Source organism: Callospermophilus lateralis, chromosome 11 (genome assembly GCF_048772815.1).
Source record: "Callospermophilus lateralis isolate mCalLat2 chromosome 11, mCalLat2.hap1, whole genome shotgun sequence".
Taxonomy (NCBI): Eukaryota; Metazoa; Chordata; class Mammalia; order Rodentia; family Sciuridae; genus Callospermophilus; species Callospermophilus lateralis.
In genome coordinates this window covers 62,287,071-62,305,437 of record NC_135315.1, presented here as the reverse complement: position 1 = coordinate 62,305,437, position 18,367 = coordinate 62,287,071, and the positions used below count along the sequence as shown (strand labels likewise).

Here is an 18,367-nt window from a genome sequence, read left to right as displayed (position 1 = left end):
CCGGCTACCGGACTACAAGTCCCAGCAGGCCCTACGCGAAGGCGCAGGCGCAACGAGTGTCCCTTCGCGAGCCTGGCCGAGCCCGGGGGCCCAGTTCTCCCCCATTGTCTGGCCGGCAGGGGCGGGACGGATGGCACGATTGGAGCGCTCATTGGTCGAGCTGGACGTCCTTCTTGTCCGGCGACCCCACCCCCACCCCGTGCAGGTCCCGCCCCGCGCGCCCGCGCCCCCGGCCGCCTGGCGCCCCGCCTGCACCTCAGGACCGGCGGGGCTGCGCGGCGCATCCTGCGGGTGGCGGCGGCGGGCGCGGCGCCGGCAGCCGGGCGCAAGATGATGAAGTTTCGGTTCCGGCGGCAAGGCGCCGATCCGCAGCGCGAAAAGCTCAAGCAGGAACTCTTCGCCTTCCACAAGGTGCTGTGGCGGCCGGGCCGGAGCGGGGAGGGGGCGGGTCGGGGGCCCGGGCCGGGGGCCGGGGGCCGGAGCCACGTCGGGCCCGGGGGGAAGGGGCGGCCGACTGGCGCGCGGCGGGGCCGGGCCCGGAGCCCCTCGGCGGGCCCTGTTCCTCGCGTCCTCGCCTTCGCGCTCGGACTCGCGTGGGTCTGGGTCTCGGCGACTTTGGTGCCGTCTCTTCTGCTCTCCGTGGGCCTCACCGCCCTGGCCCTGCACGGCTCTGGCTGTGCAGGTCTCCGGGTCTTTCTGTCTCAGTGCTACTCTTTGCATCTCTTTAGGTCCCTGACCCTCCATCTCCGTCTGTGACCGTCGCCCTCAGTCTGTGACTGTGTGTTGGGGGAGGAGGCGTCTCTGCCTCTGACCCTGTGTCCCTCTTCTCTTTCCCTGTATCTTTCGGCGTCTCCTTTCCTTCCCTCTCTCTCTCTGCGTCTCTGAGTCTGCCTGTCTCTCCCTGAATGTCTCTCTCCATCTCTGTGGGGGTCTCTGAATCTCTCACTGTACTTCTAATCCTCTCTCTCTCTCTTTTTTGATGTCCCCTGCTTGGCCCTCGGACAAGCCAGGGCCGGGTTTTGTTTTGCTTTCGCACCCGGGCCAGCAGGAGAGGTGAGGGGTGGAGGCCGAAGTGGGGGGTGGGGCTGGGAAATCCCTTCGGAGCCTTCCCCTCCCTTCCCCCACCTCCTGAGGCTCTGCTCTGCCTTACCCCGGGCTGAGTGAGTCCGGATGACGTGCTGGACTGTGTACTCAACTGCACTTAAAATTGTGGTGCCTTGGTCTTATCAGCTATGAAATGGGTTCACTGGCAGTGGGCTCTGGCTCCCTATGCCACATGGGCTATCCTGTCACTTTGTAGAACTTGGGAGGGAAAGTGGAGGACTGGTCTTTCTTTCTCTGGGTGGGATGGAAGGGGCCCTGGGAAAGTCCTCAATCTCCTGACACCCCTACACTGATAGGAGGTAAATAGGGTGAGGCCCCAGCCTGCCTCTTGCTAATTCCTCCTGGGTGGTTGGGGGTGGTTTGTACCTCAGTTTTACCATAAAGCCTTCTCTCTGCTGTTTGGAATTAGATTTGTTATCTCCATCACACTCTGAGGGTGAAAATTGGGATTCAGTGGGGAAGTGAGGACTTGTCTGAAGTCACAGAGCAAGCTGGGCCACTTTGTCTCCCTTGATTTCCTCCATAGTAAGATTGGGCTTTAGCCTTAGGGGAAGGGGTTTTGGAGGGGCTGCTATGATCCTGAGCCAGGCCAGGTTCCCAGGGTTGCCTGGAAGAGACTTGCCACCAGGAGATTTGTCACCCTGGAAGCTCTGGGATGTCTTAGGGCTCGAAGTTTTACCTGCTGAGATCCTAGGTAGTGGTGATGGGGCTGCCCAGGATCCTCAGACTTGGTGACTGAGACCTCTCAGTAATCCAAGAGGGGAGAGAGATTGGTGCTGAGGGGCCCCCAGATCCCACCCCTTCTTTCCTGTGCTGGGGTGGCTGTGAGGGTGGGAGGATAATAGACCTTCCAGGAAAGGGGGCTAAATGTCACTCTTGCAGTTGGTAAATTGGGGTGTGCAATAAGAACCTGAGACTGATAGAGTGAGACTCAGACTCAGCTCACACTAGTTAGCCCTAGGGTTTCAGGAGGTGAGGTGAAGCCCTTATTCTAAGTGGGCAGCAGTGGTGGGAGGGAGTGGTCTTACCAAAGGGGGTGATAGGTGATCCCTAAGGGAACAGGCCCCAGATTTGTGAGTTTGGGGGAGCTAGTTAGTTTGGATGAACATGAACTTTGAACTCTGGGTTCAGATCCCGGCCCAACTCACAAGTTGACTGTGGAATGTGTGTTTCATGTCGGTTTAATTCTGGGTCCCTACTCCTTTTTGTTGGGAACACAGTGGAGACCAAAAGAGACAAATGTCTTTTCACTTGGGGCTCATGCACTCACTGGAAAGAATACCAAAAGAAAAAAGTTAAGTAGGTAATAGTTTATACCATGACCAGTGCTGTGGTAAAATAAAGCAGGGGGAGACTGTGGGGAGTGTGGACCAGGATGCTTCTGCAGCCATGGACATTTAGGGAGGCTCTGGGAGCAGTTGCTTCCAGAGTGATAGGAAGGAGCCTGTCATGGGAGGGCTGCATGAAGTCTGTTCAGGGCTGAGGGACAGTAGATGCAAAGACTCAGGTAGGAACGAACCTAGTGAACTCGAGGAAAGCAAAGGGGTATTGGACCAGGAATCAGGTAGCTGGGAGAAGCTTACCGAGGGGAATGAGGTGATGAGGACTTGACTTTGACTTTGGGTGAGCTGGGAACCCCTGGAAGGTCCTGTGCAGAGGAGGGACAAGGAGATGATTTTCACAGGCATCTTCTGGCTTCTTTGTGGGGGTGGGGAACAGACTGCAGTGAGTGCTAGTCCAGGCAGGTGTGGTCTGAGGCCTGGGGCAGATAGGGGCTGTAGAATGTGGGAAGGGTGACTGCTGTGTGCATGTTGAAGCTGAGCTAACGGAGCTCAGGAATGGATTGGATGTGGGGTATGAAGGATGAAGATGATAGACAAGTGACCTAGTCTCCTCTCTTCTTAAACGAGGAAACTCAAGACTGGGAATTTTTGAAGCAGATATCGTATGTATCTGACTGCTGACTGCTAGGCTGTAACTTGGGACTGGCTAGACAAAGATCAGGTCCAGCAAGGGATGCCAGAGGACTCTCTAATCAAATGGGCAACTTAGCCCTTGGGTGGGCTCGCTGTTTCCAGTGCCATTGGGAAATGGGCTTGGTGAGTATTATGACAGCTGATAGCCAGGCTATAGCCAAGCCAGCTGCCCAGAGGGCTCAGTTCCCTCGTGGATGGGCTGAGGCTGGGGTGACAGGCAGGCTAGGAATGGGGTGTCTTAGGAATGTGTGTCTTCCTGAGGTGGTGACCCACATTGAGCATCCCAGAGTGGTATTCAGAATGGGGCTGGGGCCCAGGTATGCTGGTTCCCTGGGGAGGCCCTCCCAGCTAGGCTCTGGGGGATGAGTGAGAGCTCTTGTGGTTGGGGTAGGCAAATGGAGAGAAGCATAGCTTGGCCAAAGGAAAGGAGCCTGGTGAGTGGGGAAGGGGCTGTACTGTGTTGGGATTGGCCCTACAGGGAGCTGAGCACTGGGTGGCTAGCAGTGCCATTAACACTGGGACAGTATACAAGTTGCCTTAAAGTCTTCCCCAGCATTGATGGGACTGGTACTCACGTTGCCTGGCTGTTTCCAGGTGGGAATGTGGGGTGACACCCTCAGGATTTGGACAGAAAGCTGACAGGGCCTCAGTCTCCCTGAGTTTGGAGGGAGTGAGAAGCTTTTGCCTAGATGTCCTGGGTGTTGAATTTGACCTCTGACCACCATGTAGGATCTGTATTTGGGGAGTGCCACAGACTTCATATGGGACCCCTGGCAGTATAGCACCTCACCAGCTTCAGTTTGTGCCTCTAAGAAGGGGTGCAGAATTCCCATGGGGCAGGTGGGATCTTTTTAATTCCTGTGCTTTTTAGAGCCTTGTTCTCTGTTGCTAGAATCTTGTGCACAGTGTGTCAACATGGGCATTGAGGGGAACAGGGGCTTGGCAAAGAGGGTGCCTACATGTGCCATGCACACAGCAAGGTCATGGTAGAGCCTGGGGACTCAGCCACTTTCCTGTGTACTGGAGGTACAGAAAGTAGAAGGACCTGGCTCTTGATCCCCGTGTAGCAGCAGCAGAGCCTGGAAGCTGCCTTGGGGTGGGTTTCAGGGTGTGTACACCCCAGCAGCCCTCTTCTTCCCTGCAGACTGTGGAGCATGGCTTCCCCAACCAGCCCAGCGCCCTGGCCTTCGACCCTGAACTTCGCATTATGGCAATTGGCACCAGGTCTGGAGCTGTCAAAATGTATCCTTTGCAGCTGTGGTGTTCAGGGCCTATTCAGGACCACCTGTATGTGTTTCCCTGTGACTGGGGTTCCAGCCTTGGCAGGTACTTTGTGGAGGCCCCAGTGGGTTCTGGGATCTTGGAGCAGGTTGGTACTGTCTGTATGCCTGACAGGCCTGGGACAACTCTTCCTGGAGACTACGGTGTACTTTTGCTGATAGACTGAGTGTATGGCGATGGGAGGGGTTGGTTTGCAGTGGCCACAGCTGTCCCTTGCTGCTTTTGAGCCAGCCAGTTTCCTAGGCGACCCTGCCATCATCCCAGCAACTGTGACTGGGGAGAATGGAGCCAGGAGTCTGGGCCATGATCGCATTGAAGGTAGTGGATGGGCTGGGGAGAGGGTCTGTTGAGTGGGTGTACACGTGTGTTTGAATTTGAAGACGTGTGTTCAGCCAAGAGGGCAGGGGCAGTGCCAGGCTGGGCATGGTGAGCATAGCACGGCCCCCACCTGGATCCTGGCGGGTGCACAATGGGCCATGTGAGCTGTACAAAGCAGGCATTTTCCCTGCAGGCCAGGGTGGGGGGGGTAGTGGCAGGCAGCTGACTGCCTCCTTGCCTGCCCTACAGAATCCCACCCCAACTGCTCTTTAGGAAACTGAGGTATAAGTCTGACCAGCGGCTGCTTCGTGAGGGTGCCAGTGACTGCCCCTCTGTAGGTGGTGCTCTGGGTCCCAGTACCCTGATGGTGGACATTGGTCTGCAGAAAATAAGCTGGTGCCTAGAAGGGGGAGGGTGTGGGGGGGGTCTCCTCACCCCAGGGCTGGGAACACTGGCCAAGTAGGGAAGTATCTGGGCCTTTATGAGCTATTTGCTGTCTCTATGGAGTGTGGCTGGGCTGAGATGTCCCCTGCTTTCTCAAGGGCCTTTGCCTGCTGTCCACTCCTCTTGTGGGTGTGTAACTCTCACATGTGTGCCCCTGCAGTCTCTTTCTCCATGTCCCAAGGGCTTTCACCATATCTCATAGCATCTGTATAGGCTTTGCTGTTAGCTCTGGAGCTCTCTCTCCTGTGGCTGATCTCTTGTGCGTTGGCTCCTCATGGTCACAGTGAACCTGAAATACAGATGAGGACATGAGCTTCAGAGGAGGCCAGGCCCAGGGGTTCTCCTTTGCTTCCCTCCTTCTAAATCATCGTAGCTTGGAGTTTCCTGGGGTCAGGAAACTGAGGCTGGAGAGGGCCAACTGTGGTCTTAGAAGCTGCCCCTCCCCCTGCAGGGCAGTCTCCATCTCCTTGGCGACCCTGCTTCCCGCCCAGCTGCTCTTGCTCCCTCTTTTGTCCTCTTCTCTGTCCCAGCCAGGCTCCTGCAGAGAATCCCAGCTCAAGCTCCAGGCAACGGCTCCTGCCTTGTCACTGGGGCAACACTGCTGACCCCTCCCTAAACCCTCTCTCTTGAGCCCTCTCAGGCCTTGCCATCCACCCACCATCAACCCTGGAGTTATTGGGACTCTAGGCACTGACACGGGGCATTTCAAGCATTTCGCCTGTGTCCATGTGCTCATCTGTAAAATGGGCAGTCTGGGGTCTCTGCTCTTGTGCAGTGGGGGCTGTTGGCCACTTGCCCTGGAGGGAAGTGGATTTCTTTGCCCAGAGCTGGCGATGGGCCTGAAGCTGTGGTAAAAGGCAGCCTGGACTCTGCTCTAGGCTTCCCTGTTTGGGCCTGACCTTGTGTCTCTGGCCTGCAAGATCCCAATCCACCAGGCTCTCGGCCTTCATAGGCACATACAAATATTTGAGGTTGAAATAGAGCAGAACCTCAGCTGTGTGCCAGGTCTGGACCAAGCATGCTGGGCGAGATTTTATTCTCACTTGATTTGCAGCTGCCCTGAAAGGTGCCACTAGCCCATTTTTACAGATGAGGAAATTAAGACCCCAAAGCAGTACTGACTTGCAGCAGCTGCATGGAGCCTGTACTCTGAGCCTAGGAAAACCTTGGGAATGCAGGATTGAAGCTTCTTCAAGGAAGGGGGCCTCACTGGGTCTTGGAACCTCCGGTAGGTAGGTCTCGGGCAAAACCCATGAAAATTATCCTGGGGAAGGCGGCTTGTGCATAAGGTTTTCTGGCCTGTGCCTGCATGATTCTGTCCTTGACCAGTTACCCTCAGCTATGGTGCACCCGGTGTGGAATTCACGGGCCTGCACCGGGATGCGGCCACTGTCACTCAGATGCACTTCCTGCCTGGTCAGGTGAGCTTCTGCTCCCTATCAGCCAGCTCCTTGTGGTTCCCATGCCCTCCCATTTCTCCAGGCCAACCCAATTTGGTCTCTGCTTGCACCCCGCAGGGCCGCCTCCTAACCTTGCTAGATGACAGCAGTCTGCATCTCTGGGAAATCGTCCATCATAATGGCTGTGCCCACCTGGAGGAGGCACTCAGTTTCCAGCTTCCCAGCCGGCCTGGCTTTGATGGTGCCAGGTACTGGAGAACCCCTGAGCAGGGGAATATCCTGGGGAGGCCTGGGAGCTAACTGTGCCAAGGTGTGGAGAGACGGGCAGCTGCCAGTAGGGCTGTTCTTTGGGGTAGGGGGTATGTTTGAGACTGGCCCTGGGAGGACCCTGCTTGGCTAAGTTGTGCTCTGGACTTCTCAAATTAAATGGGAGGTTCTGGTGGAGTTTGAGGCAAGCAGGCAGGGTTTGTGTTACTGACTGGGAATCTTTGGTGGCCATGAGCCCTAGGAGATAACGTATTATATGCCAAACTTCATGGGCCTGTGGTGTGACACTGCATTCCCTGTGGTGTTGGGGGTTTCTGGGGCTTGGAACAGGGTTTCAGACAAGCAGAGGTCCCTTGACCCCTTGAGTTGGGAGTAGGGGGTAAGCCATTGTGTGCATGGGTGAACAAACAGGTTTGGGAACAGGAGAGTCCCACAGGTATAGTAGGTGTTGGCAGGATGCTCCAGATATAACACAGTGGGCCTGGCCCTCTCCCTCCCCGTCCCTGCCCATAGTGGCTAGAGTGGAGGATTCCTGACCCACGGGCTGGTTTTTGGGCAGCCCTTGTCTCTGCAGGTAAGGGCCATTTGGCACTCCTTCAAAGTCAGGAGGCATCCAGAGAGCTGGTAAAAGGATTTCTGGGTGGGGATCAGGATGGCTGTGTTAGTCCTGGAGCTGGAGCTCCTGGTCATCATTGGGGCGGTGCCCCCGTGCCTGAGTTTGCTTCCTAGTGGTGGGAGGAGCCAGGAGTTCTCAGAGACTTGGGAAACCTATTTTTATCCCTCTTCTTGCCTGATGAATAATTGAGCAGGCTAATTACACTGCAGTGTCGCCTTCCCGAGGTGCCATCCTGCACTGTAAGAAGGCCCTGGTGAGTGCATAGGGACTGGGTAGGACTGGCAGTAAGTCCCAGCCCTCTCCACATCCTCTTCAGCAAATGGTTGGGCTCACTCTCTTACCCATATCCTCTGCAGCACCCCATCCAGCCTCACCCGTATCACAGTGGTTCTGCTGATGGCTGCTGGCAACACGGCAGCTCTGGGCACTGAGGGAGGTAGCATCTACTTCCTGGATGTCACTACCCTGGCACTGCTTGAGAGGCAGACCCTCAGCCCAGATGAGGTTCTGCGCAGGTGAGCCATAGGCAGGCTGCCCAGCACCCACTCTGACTGGAAACTTCTCCCAATTCACTGGGGCTCCTTCTGTAGTGTGCCAGACGACTACCGCTGTGGAAAGGCTCTGGGCCCTGTGGAGTCACTCCAGGGACACCTCCGGGACCCCACCAAGATTCTTATTGGCTACAGCCGGGGCCTGCTGGTCATCTGGAACCAGGCTGCACAGTGTGTTGACCACGTCTTCCTGGGGAACCAGGTAGGGGTGAGGCTTGCCCTCTGTTAGTCTGGGCCCATGCACACACCCACAGGCTCATGCCTGTCTGCCTCCATTACAGCAGTTGGAGAGTCTTTGTTGGGGGCGCAACAGTGGTACCATCATCAGTTCGCACAGTGATGGCAGCTATGCCATCTGGCCCATGGACACTGGCGGCTCCCCAATTCTGCAGCCCTCCGTAGCCACCATTCCCTATGGTGAGTGCTGGGGAGGCCTGAGGCAGAGGGTGGCGTCTAGAGGGCCACTTGGCCTTGGTGGGGGGCAATAACCAGCCAGATCTGCAAAGGGAGACCCCCTGGGGGGATGGTTGGGGTGATGCTGCTTTCCCCTGGGGAGAGGCAGGAGGAAGCTTCAAGGTAGACCAGGAATGGGAGGTCTGACGCTGTCCCAACCCCCCAGGCCCCTTTCCCTGCAAGGCCATCAACAAGATTCTGTGGCGGAACTGTGAATCGGGGTATGTTGAGGGAGTGTGTGGGTATGGGGATTGCACCTGGCTTGGGGGAAGGGTGGGCTCTGGGTCAACAGGTGAAGCCCTTGCTGGGTTGTGCAGTGTGTGTTCCAAGGCCTCTAGGTCACATGACCTTCCTTGCAGGGGCCACTTCATCATCTTCAGTGGTGGTATGCCCCGCGCCAGCTATGGTGACCGACACTGTGTGAGTGTGCTGCGAGCTGAGACGCTGGTGACGTTGGACTTCACCTCCCGCATCATTGACTTCTTCACAGTGCACAGCACACGGCCTGAGGATGGTGTGTACCCTACCTTTCCCAACCCCGCCAAACACTGCCTATGACTGAGCTCACCCTGCTCCATCCCACAGAATTCGACGACCCACAGGCTCTGGCTGTGCTTCTGGAAGAGGAACTGGTGGTGCTTGACCTACAGACACCTGGCTGGCCATCTGTGCCTGCCCCTTACCTGGCCCCGTTGCACTCATCGGCTATCACCTGCTCTGCCCATGTTGCTAATGTCCCTGCCAAGCTGTGGGCCCGCATCGTGAGTGCTGGCGAGCAGCAGAGCCCCCAGCTCATCTCCAGTGCCTCGGTGGGTACCCAGGTATCCTGTGGGTGAGGTGTTATGGAGGGAGTGTGTTCCTGTTGGAATGCTGGGCCCAGGCCTGAAGGTGGGGATGTGGGGAAATACTGAATTGTATGCCCAGGGGGAGGGGGAGGTGTCTTTGGTCCTGACCTTGTGTTCACATCTTTACTGTCCTTTCCTAGAGCTGGCCCATTACTGGGGGCCGGAACCTGGCCCAGGAGCCATCACAGCGAGGGCTGCTGCTGACTGGGTAGGTGTTAGGGATGCGCACTGAGCAAAACCCTGTATCCAGCAGGCCTGGCATGCCCCTTGCCCATCCCAGATTCTGCAGGAACTGAGATGCCAGGTGACTCAGTGCTGGCTGTAGCAGGCCCAGGTTGTCCCCGTTTGCCTGGGGTGGATTGGATGAAGCCTCCCTAGATCCTGGCTCAGGGCTCCACCCTGCTCTGCCTTTGGCCTGGAACTCAGCTCCAGCAAACCCCAAGGCTCCACCCACCTGGCCTGCCTGCCTTGGGACCGGAAAATCTGGGCCGGCCCACGCCAAGTTGCCCAAGGCAGGTGCTGCAGAGCCTGACCTGGGCCTGGCGGGCACTGACGTGCCTGGTGACTCAGGCCTTACTTCCTGTCCTTCCCTTTCCTCCTGCCTGTGGTAGAACCCTCCAACCTCCGATAGCAGCAAGCCTTCCATAGCTTAAGAATTTACTGTGTTTTTCGGGCTCCAGCCCTGTCTACACACACGTCATGCCCTGACTCTGGGCTCCTCTACTGCCCAGGGACCTCACTTGGGCTCTACAGCGTGTCCTGAAGCTGTGCCCTAGTTTTGTCTGCTCCTCCCCCAGCCCCTGCCTGCTTCCTTCTTGCCTCCCCAGTCTTACTGCTGTTCTGCTTATTGGCTACCTTGGACCTCAGCTGGTCTCTCCTGGGCTTCCCTGTACTCTGTTCTGTGACTGCCTGGCTCCTGGTCACTGTGTCCTTTCTGATTGCTGGGTAACTCCAATGGGAAAGAATTGACCTAGTCTTCTATTCTTGCATTTTGCCCTCCGCCATCTCCTGGTCTTCATGGTCATCATTACCACACCTTCCCACCCTGTTCAAAGGGTCCAGGTGCATGTGATAGAAGTAGCTTGGCCTACATGTACCAAGTACCTGTTTGCCTTATCTGATAGAAGCTTAATGTGTGTCCCATGCTTTCAACCTGTATTTGGTATGTGCAGTAGGTGCTCAGTGAATAGCTGATGGACTCATGGAAGAAGGGGTGTGCAGGCCTCCCAGGGATGGTCCTGACATCTGCCCTCCCTTTAGCCACGAGGATGGCACTGTGCGGTTCTGGGATGCATCTGGTGTGGCGCTGCGGCCGCTCTACAAGCTGAGCACAGCTGGCCTCTTCCAGACAGACTGTGAACATACCGACAGCCTGGGCCAGGCTGCTGAGGACGACTGGCCACCCTTCCGCAAGGTGAGACTCCTCCCCTCATGGAGCCTGTCCTGGCTCTGCCCAGTGTCTTCATTCCCTCCTGTCCCCTCAGGTGGGCTGTTTTGACCCCTACAGTGATGATCCCCGGCTTGGTGTGCAGAAGGTTGCGCTCTGCAAGTACACAGCTCAGATGGTGGTGGCTGGCACTGCAGGCCAGGTAAGGCTGATGTCCCCAAGTTGGGCATGACAGGGGAGCTTCCTAGAAGAGGTGGGCCTCAAATGAACAGTCTGGTAGTGGGTGGGAATGGGGCCTAGCTGGGGCTGGCTGGAATGAGGACGGGTACCAAGTGGGGTCTGTCACTGAGTGCCTTGAGTGAGGCTCTGGCAGGGAAACCATGGAGGTTTAGGTCTGGGAGCAGGAATGTGAGAGTCAAATGAACTCTGGGAGCGCAAGGACCAGTGGATCTCAGGCAGTGCTATGCCTCTGGCACTTACACAGTATACAGAAGGTACTCAGTATGAGCTTATTGCCATGAGACAGAGACTTGGGAAAAAGGGAGGGCACTTCATTCTAAGAGAGACAGACCAGTGGGACTTGGTCAGTGCCATATCCTTAGTATTTGCACAGTATACAGAAGGTGCTTAATGTGTGCTTATTACTAAATGAAATATAGGCTCAGGTAAGATTGAATCATCTGTCTGTGAGGTAAGGTATCAGAGGCTGGGGATGTGGCTCAAGCAGTAGCATGCTCGCCTGGCATGCGTGCGGCCCGGGTTCAATCCTCAGCACTACATACAAACAAAGATGTTGTGTCTGTTGAAAACTAAAAAATAAATATTAAAAATTCTAAAAAAAAAAAAAAAGCATCAGTTAGTTTTGGTGTCCACTATGTTCCTTGATGCACAGTGAGGGCTTTAGGAAGCATTCAAAGAGTACTTATCCTGCTGGGTTTGGTGGTGCACACCTGTAATCCCAGCCACTCAGGAGGCTGAGTCAGGAGCATTGTAAGTTCAAAGTTAACCTCAGCAACCTAGTGAGACCCTTTCAAAAAAATTCTTTTTTTAAAAAGGGCTGGGATGTTGCTCGGTGGTTAGCACCTTTGGGTTCAATCCCCTGAACCCCCTCCAAAATAAAATAAAATAAAATAAAAAGAGTACTTATCCTGAGGCTGCAGGCTGGGGTGGGGCCAGGGGCACCCTGCTCTGTACTGATTCCTCCCTGCCCTGGCTGGGGCTTAGGTGCTGGTGCTCGAGCTCAGCGATGTGCCGACAGAGCAGGCAGTTAGTGTGGCCAGTGTAGACCTCCTCCAGGATCGAGAAGGCTTCACGTGGAAGGGCCACGAGCGGCTGAGCCCACGTACAGGGCCACTGCCTTGGCCTGCTGGCTTCCAGCCCCGTGTGCTAGTACAATGCCTGCCACCTGCTGCTGTCACCGCCGTCACACTCCATGCCGAATGGAGCCTTGTAGCCTTTGGCACCAGCCACGGCTTTGGCCTCTTTGACTACCAGCGCAAGAGCCCAGTGCTGGCCAGGTACTTGGGGAAGGTCAGGTGGACGGGCGGCTGGAGTCCCAGTGAGATGGGATCTGGGTCTGAGTCCCCCTTTCTGAAGTTTGGTATGGCCAAAGCAGGCTGGTTTTAAAAGTCCTGGGAACCTCTGTGGCCCTGTGAGAAATCACTGGCAGCTCTGAGGGACACCCTAAGCACCAGCAGCTGTTGGGACCACAAGGCAGTGCCAGAGGGGCTTTGACCTCCTGAGCTGGGGTCTGCAGTGCTGGCCTTGGGGCCAGCAGGAATGGCTGCTCCTTGCATGACTGGCTCCTATCTGTCCCCAGGTGTACTCTTCATCCCAATGACTCCCTGGCCATGGAGGGGCCACTGTCCCGGGTGAAGTCCCTTAAGAAGTCACTGCGCCAGTCTTTCCGGCGTATCCGCAAGAGCCGCGTCTCAGGCAAGAAGCGTGTGGCTAATGCCAACAGCAAGGTGAGTGGGGTGGGCTGCCTGGGAGCTGTCCTCTGGCCTGGAGCCCCGGGGTTCCTGCACTCACTGTACTCCCTGCACAGCCCCCTGCACGAGTGGAGTGGGCTAGAAATGTGGTGGATGGGTGATGACCAATGTCAGGCAAGCAGAATGAGAGCAGCTGGGAATTAGGGAGACCACGTTCAGGAGCCCCTGTTCCTTCTAGTTGCAGGAGGCCAATGCACAGCTGGCCGAACAGGCCTGTCCCCATGATGTTGAGATGACACCCGTGCAGCGCCGCATCGAGCCCCGCTCTGCTGATGATTCCCTCTCTGGTGTCGTGCGCTGCCTCTACTTTGCTGACACATTCCTTCGAGATGGTGAGGCCAGTGCCGGGTCGGGGATTGGAGAGGCTGGCTTCAGTTGTTTATCTAGGAAACGGGTGGGGGGAAGCAGTGGAACCAGGCCTTCCAGGACATCGGAGAGTATCACTGAACATCCACTGTGCGGGGCTGCACTGGTGATGGGGACACCCTGGCTACCATACAGCCCCACCTGCCAGCTGGGGCTGATGGTGAGGTATTGCTAGTGATCTGGACAGACCCCGCAGACTTGAGCAAGAAGGGTAACTGCTGGGAGTGGTGGTGCACACCGGTAATCCCAGCAGATTAGGAGGCTGAGGCAGGAGGACTGCGAATTCAGAGCCAGCCTCAGCAATTTAGTGAGGACCTAAGCAACTCATCAAGACCCTGTCTCTAAATAAAATATAAAAAAGGACTGGGAATATGGCTCAGTGGTTGAGGCCCCTGGGTTCAATCCCCAGTACACCCCTCCCTGGCCCAAAAAAAGAAGCAGCCAGCACCTCTCATCCTAGCAAGTGAGGAGGAGGAGCGGGATTGCAAGTTGGAGGCCAGCCTGGGCAACTTTGTGAGACCTTGTCTCAAAATTTAAAAAGGACTGGGGATGCAGCTCAGTGGTAGAGGGCCCCTGGGTTCAGTCCCCAGTGTTGGGAAGAAAAAAAAAGAAAAGGGAGCCCAAAGTCTGAGATCCAGTGAGGGACAGGCTGGTGCCAAGGGCCTACGACTGTGGGTAGGAGCCACAGAGCCACAGGGCTAGGGTGAGTTGAGTGAGGGCAGAGAAGGGAGAGGCTAAGATTGCTCTGTATTGGCCACCATGCCAGTGTGCTGAGGACATGGCTTTGTCTGGGTGGCTTGGAGCCCCTGTAAGGTCCTGGGTATATTGGTTTGTTCTTTGATCTTTACAATGTATAATGGTAAATTTTAAACACAAAAATGGGAGTACATCCCCCCAAAATGGGATGACACGAAAATGTCATCCCATGTACCTCACCCACCATCAGCAGGTGTGTACTTCTGTTTTATGCTACCCCACGCTGCTGTTGAATCTTGCTGAAGTTTTTAAACAGAAACCCAGGCACAACCCTGCTGCCCATTCATGTCCCATGGAACCCAGGCTATTCCCAAGTCTCAGTTCGTGTTCAGGTTGGGTCTCCTCTTTCTGATATCATTTAATTTTGGAGGATCTTTGTCCAGTAGGTCTCCCATTGGACGTGGCTGATACTGCCTTGGGGTTTGACTGTTCCATGTCCTGCTCTGGGCTCCTGCCTTGCAGCTGACATGCTTCATTACTGGGACTTTTCACCTGGGGCTGGGCTCCCAGTGGCTGTTGCTCTGGTGCCTCAGTTCTCAAGGATGCAGAGTGGCAGATGTTCATGCCTGCCCTGGGAATATGGCCTTGTGTGGCTCTGATTCTCCACTCAGTTCACACATGGCAGGGGGGATGGGGTCCTGGGTAAGAGCCCTGGTTCATTTCTTCCCAGGCCCAGGGTTCTTTGGTAAAGGCACCCTTTGGTCACCATGTGGGGAACAAGCTACATAGGGATGAGGAGGGCCAGTGTGCACCTGCAGGGTGAGCCTGATAACTAGTGTGTGGACAGAATCAGTGATGGGTAGTAGGGGGAGATGGCTTGTGGGGCTTGGGGCATGAGTGACAGGAAGGAGGGTACAGCAAGAAGGGTTGGCAAGATCAGGGTGTAGTTTGGGGGCCACTGAAGTCCTCATGCGGGTGCTCTTAAGTAGCTTGTGCCTCTGCACAAGGGCTACATCTGGGGCTGAGACTTGAGTCAGATGCAGAGCTGGCCTCGCAGGCCACGCAGTAGGTTAGGATGAGGTTATCTGGGGAGGTAAAGGACAGGAGGTGCAGGAGAGGTGGGGAAGGACCTGCAGGGAGTGCCTTCCTCACTGTGTCTGTGCCCTGCAGCAGCCCACCATGGGCCCACCATGTGGGCAGGCACGAACTCGGGCTCCGTGTTTGCTTATGCGCTGGAGGTGCCAGCAGCTGTGGCAGGTGGTGAGAAGCGGCCTGAGCGGGCAGTGGAGGCTGTGCTGGGCAAGGAGGTGCAGCTGATGCATCGGGCACCTGTGGTGGCCATCGCTGTGCTGGATGGGCGTGGTCGCCCACTGCCTGAGCCCTACGAGGCCTCTCGGGACCTGGCACAGGCGCCTGACATGCAGGGTGGGCATGCTGTGCTCATCGCCTCTGAGGAACAGTTCAAGGTGAGCTGCTGGGGCTGTGGAGACTCTCCTCTAGAGCCCCATCCCTACTTCCATCCTCTGCCTGCTGAGACCTTCCAAATCCTGCCCCATCACAGTGCCCCCAGCCAGCCCCTGTGGAATCTTGATGCCCAAACCTGCTGAGCTCCCCCCACGACCTGCTCACCACAAGGCTCTAGGCATGGTGGGAACCCCTTGAGTCCAGTCCCAGGGGTTTATGATTTGGTAGGGATACCAGACAGAGCTTTAGGAGTCGATGTGGTCGATGTGGCCACTAAAGGAGGCCAGAGGTTTCTGGACACAGTGAAGCCCAGGTTGGGTCTGCAGGAGGAGGGGGTGGCTGGCTAAGCAGGGTGGCAGTGTGGCCAGCTGAGGCCTTTGGGGTGAGCTAGGGGCTGGTGGTCTGCAACCATGAGTGAGTAAGGGATCTGAGAACTGGGCCAGGCCCTGCTCACTGGCCTTCTGCCACCAGGTGTTCACACTGCCTAAGGTGAGTGCCAAGACGAAGTTCAAGCTGACTGCCCACGAGGGCTGTCGTGTACGCAAGGTGGCTCTGGCCACATTTGCCAGTGTGGCCTGTGAGGATTATGCCGAGACCTGCCTGGCCTGCCTCACAAACCTGGGTGATGTGCACGTGTTTTCGGTGCCTGGCCTGCGGCCCCAGGTGCAGTACTCCTGCATCCGGAAGGAGGACATCAGCGGCATTGCCTCATGTGTCTTCACGCGCCATGGCCAAGGTGAGCCAGAGTGGCCAGGAAGAAAAGGGACCTGAGTGGGGCCAGGGGACTACCTGGGAATGGTCAGCTTGAAGGCCTGCCAGCACAGACTGGAGCAGGGAACCCATAGAAGGCTGGGGCTCATCACGGCTCCTAAGCACACTCCCTCCTCTCTCCTGCCACACAGGCTTTTACCTGATCTCACCATCAGAATTTGAACGCTTCTCCCTGAGTGCCCGTAACATCACAGAGCCACTTTGCTCTCTGGACATCAGCTGGCCCCGTGATGCCACCCGGGCAAGGTATGTGGGGGGGCAGCCCCTGGCAGGGTGCCTCTAGACAAGGGCCAGGTCTCACCCAACTCTGGGAACTGTCCTGGCTGGTGTAATGCCTCAGGCTCGGGCAGGAAGGCAGGTATGCGGCATTGCCGTGGTCCATATCACGACCCCATCTGTGCCCTAGGGTCCAAGAGTCACCCAAGCTGAGCCAGGCTAATGGGAACCCAAGCATCATCCTGGCTCCACAGAGTTGTGATGGAAGTCCTGATCCTGCCCACAAGGGAGCTGGTGAGTGGGGCATGAAAGGGGACCCATCCTCCTAGAGAAGGGTGGTGCTGTCTGTAGGCAGGCTTCTGCGGGAGGGAACAGCTGACCCAGGGCTGGAAGCTGGGCAGGGCTGGGTGGGTGTGTGCCTGTCGAGGCGACATCCCCTGTAGGCTGCATTAATTAAGAGTTTGTTCCCTGTGGAGAGGGTGTAGAGAGGTCCTGGCAGGGGCTGACTACTTCCTCCCGCAGACACCCCAGAGCCACCTGAGGCCACTCTCTCACCCATGTCCATCGACTCAGCCACCAGTGCCGACACCACTCTGGACACAACAGGGGATGTCACAGTGGAGGATGTGAAGGATTTTCTGGGGTGAGGCCAGATCCCTGTCTTTCCAGCCCCCTTCTTAGGGCCTCAAAGGCTCCTCCAGCCCTGACCCTTCTGATCATCACCCTTCCCAGCTCTGAGGAATCAGAAAGGAACCTGAGGAACCTGACAGAAGATGAGGCCCCCACCTGCACCATCCTGATCAAATGAGGCGCGGCAGGGCCCAGGCCCACCTGGTTCTCACCAGTCAGCAGTGCAACCTTCTGGGGGTCCCTGTCCTGGGCTTACAGTGGGCTCCATGGCAGCCCCTGCAGTGACGGGGCTCCTGGAGCCGGGTCACCTCTCACAGGATGTCCCATCAGTTCAGGAGCCACACACCAGCACTGTCTTCATAGTTAGAGGCCCAGCTGTTGGCCCTTAGAGGTCATGAGTGTGTCTGGAGCAGGACCAGGACTAACCACTAGGAGGTGCAATGGTAGGGATTTGGGTCCTGTTTGGCCAGCCCTTCTCCCAGGAAGTCACCAGGGTCCAAGGGTGAGTCTTGCTGGATCAGCCCAAAACACTGGGCCCAGAGAAAGGTCTCGCTTGCCTCTGCTTACCTCAGGCCCCTAGATCTGTGTGACCTACTTAGTCCCTAGTGCCCCTGTCCACCCTGCAGCACTGGGCACAAACGCTGCCTATTCTCTCTTTGGTCCTGGGGTCAGCAGTACCCCATCCTGGCTTGAGCAGGTCACATGTGGCCAGTACTTGGATATCCAGCTAGCGCCTCAGCAAGTCCACCTCAGACTGTCATTAAAGGACCCTTCCTGCTGTCCTAGTCAGGAGGCTGAGTAGGGGTACCTATGTAACCTGGTCCAACTGCTGGGCTGCCTTGGGCAGGCCGTCTGCCCCCAGAGCCCCCTCTGTTGCTCCTGTACAGGATGTACACCTGGGAAGGAAGGAGAACAGTGGCCACAGGAGGTCTTCCCAGACCCCAAGACCTGCCCTGTCCATCTGTCCCCACTCACCTGGCAGGCCTTCAGACTCAGAAAGGCCAGCACTGTCCCAGCCACTGCCTACTCTGCTCTGAAGCTGGGGTCCTGGATCCCAAGCCTCGTAACATAGACCCTATTTGCTAACCTGTTGGCCCAGTGGGACTTACTGTCCTGTCCCCGACAATTCTGGGCCCTGGAGCTGCCACAGCCCAAAGTGAAGGCACAGGGCAGCCTGGAATCTCTGGGCCCAGGATGTCTGAATCATCTTAAAAGCAGTTGGCTGCCCTAGGGCTGCTGACGTGGGGACAGGGACACAGTAGGTGGGCGGGGCGGCTGGACCACTTCCCCCTCCATGCACCATCCTTTCCCCTTTGCAAAGAGTATTTTTCTAATGCCTGGGCTGGGCTGGACAGTCCTTTCTAAAACTATTTTGGTACTTGCTCCTGGGCTACCCTGTCCCAGCCTGTGTGTGTGTGTGTGTGAGAGAGAGAGAGAGAGAGAGAGACTGGCACCCAGAGCTGAGGCCCAGTCAGGGTGTGTCTGTGTGTTTGGAGGCTGGTTAGGATGGGCTTCCCTGTAGATTGTACCTTGGGGTATTTTTTTTCTTGTTATTTTTTTTTAAAGTTAGCGCTGTTTTAATATTAAAAAT

The 18,367-nt window shown here is 56.6% G+C and overlaps 1 protein-coding gene across 3 annotated transcripts; it reads left to right on the top strand.

Moving 5' to 3' along the window:
- The first annotated feature begins 241 nt into the window (after positions 1-241).
- Llgl1 (LLGL scribble cell polarity complex component 1) lies at positions 242-18,342 on the top strand. Of its 3 annotated transcripts, XM_076869176.1 has the most exons (23): positions 242-411; positions 4,225-4,322; positions 6,463-6,544; positions 6,641-6,771; positions 7,763-7,921; positions 7,997-8,159; positions 8,239-8,374; positions 8,577-8,631; positions 8,770-8,924; positions 8,996-9,219; positions 9,396-9,463; positions 10,516-10,669; positions 10,740-10,844; positions 11,867-12,159; positions 12,462-12,609; positions 12,812-12,965; positions 14,866-15,161; positions 15,631-15,648; positions 15,823-15,895; positions 16,062-16,176; positions 16,337-16,440; positions 16,669-16,789; positions 16,879-18,342. In XM_076869176.1, exons 1-23 carry the CDS (start codon positions 331-333, stop codon positions 16,952-16,954), a joined length of 3,009 nt encoding a protein of 1,002 aa, XP_076725291.1. In that variant the 5' UTR covers positions 242-330; the 3' UTR covers positions 16,955-18,342. The 3 variants fall into 3 exon arrangements, with proteins under 3 accessions (XP_076725291.1, XP_076725288.1, XP_076725290.1); XM_076869173.1 differs by having other exon boundaries at positions 15,631-15,895; XM_076869175.1 differs by lacking the exon at positions 7,763-7,921 and having other exon boundaries at positions 15,631-15,895.
- Positions 18,343-18,367: the final 25 nt, after the last annotated feature.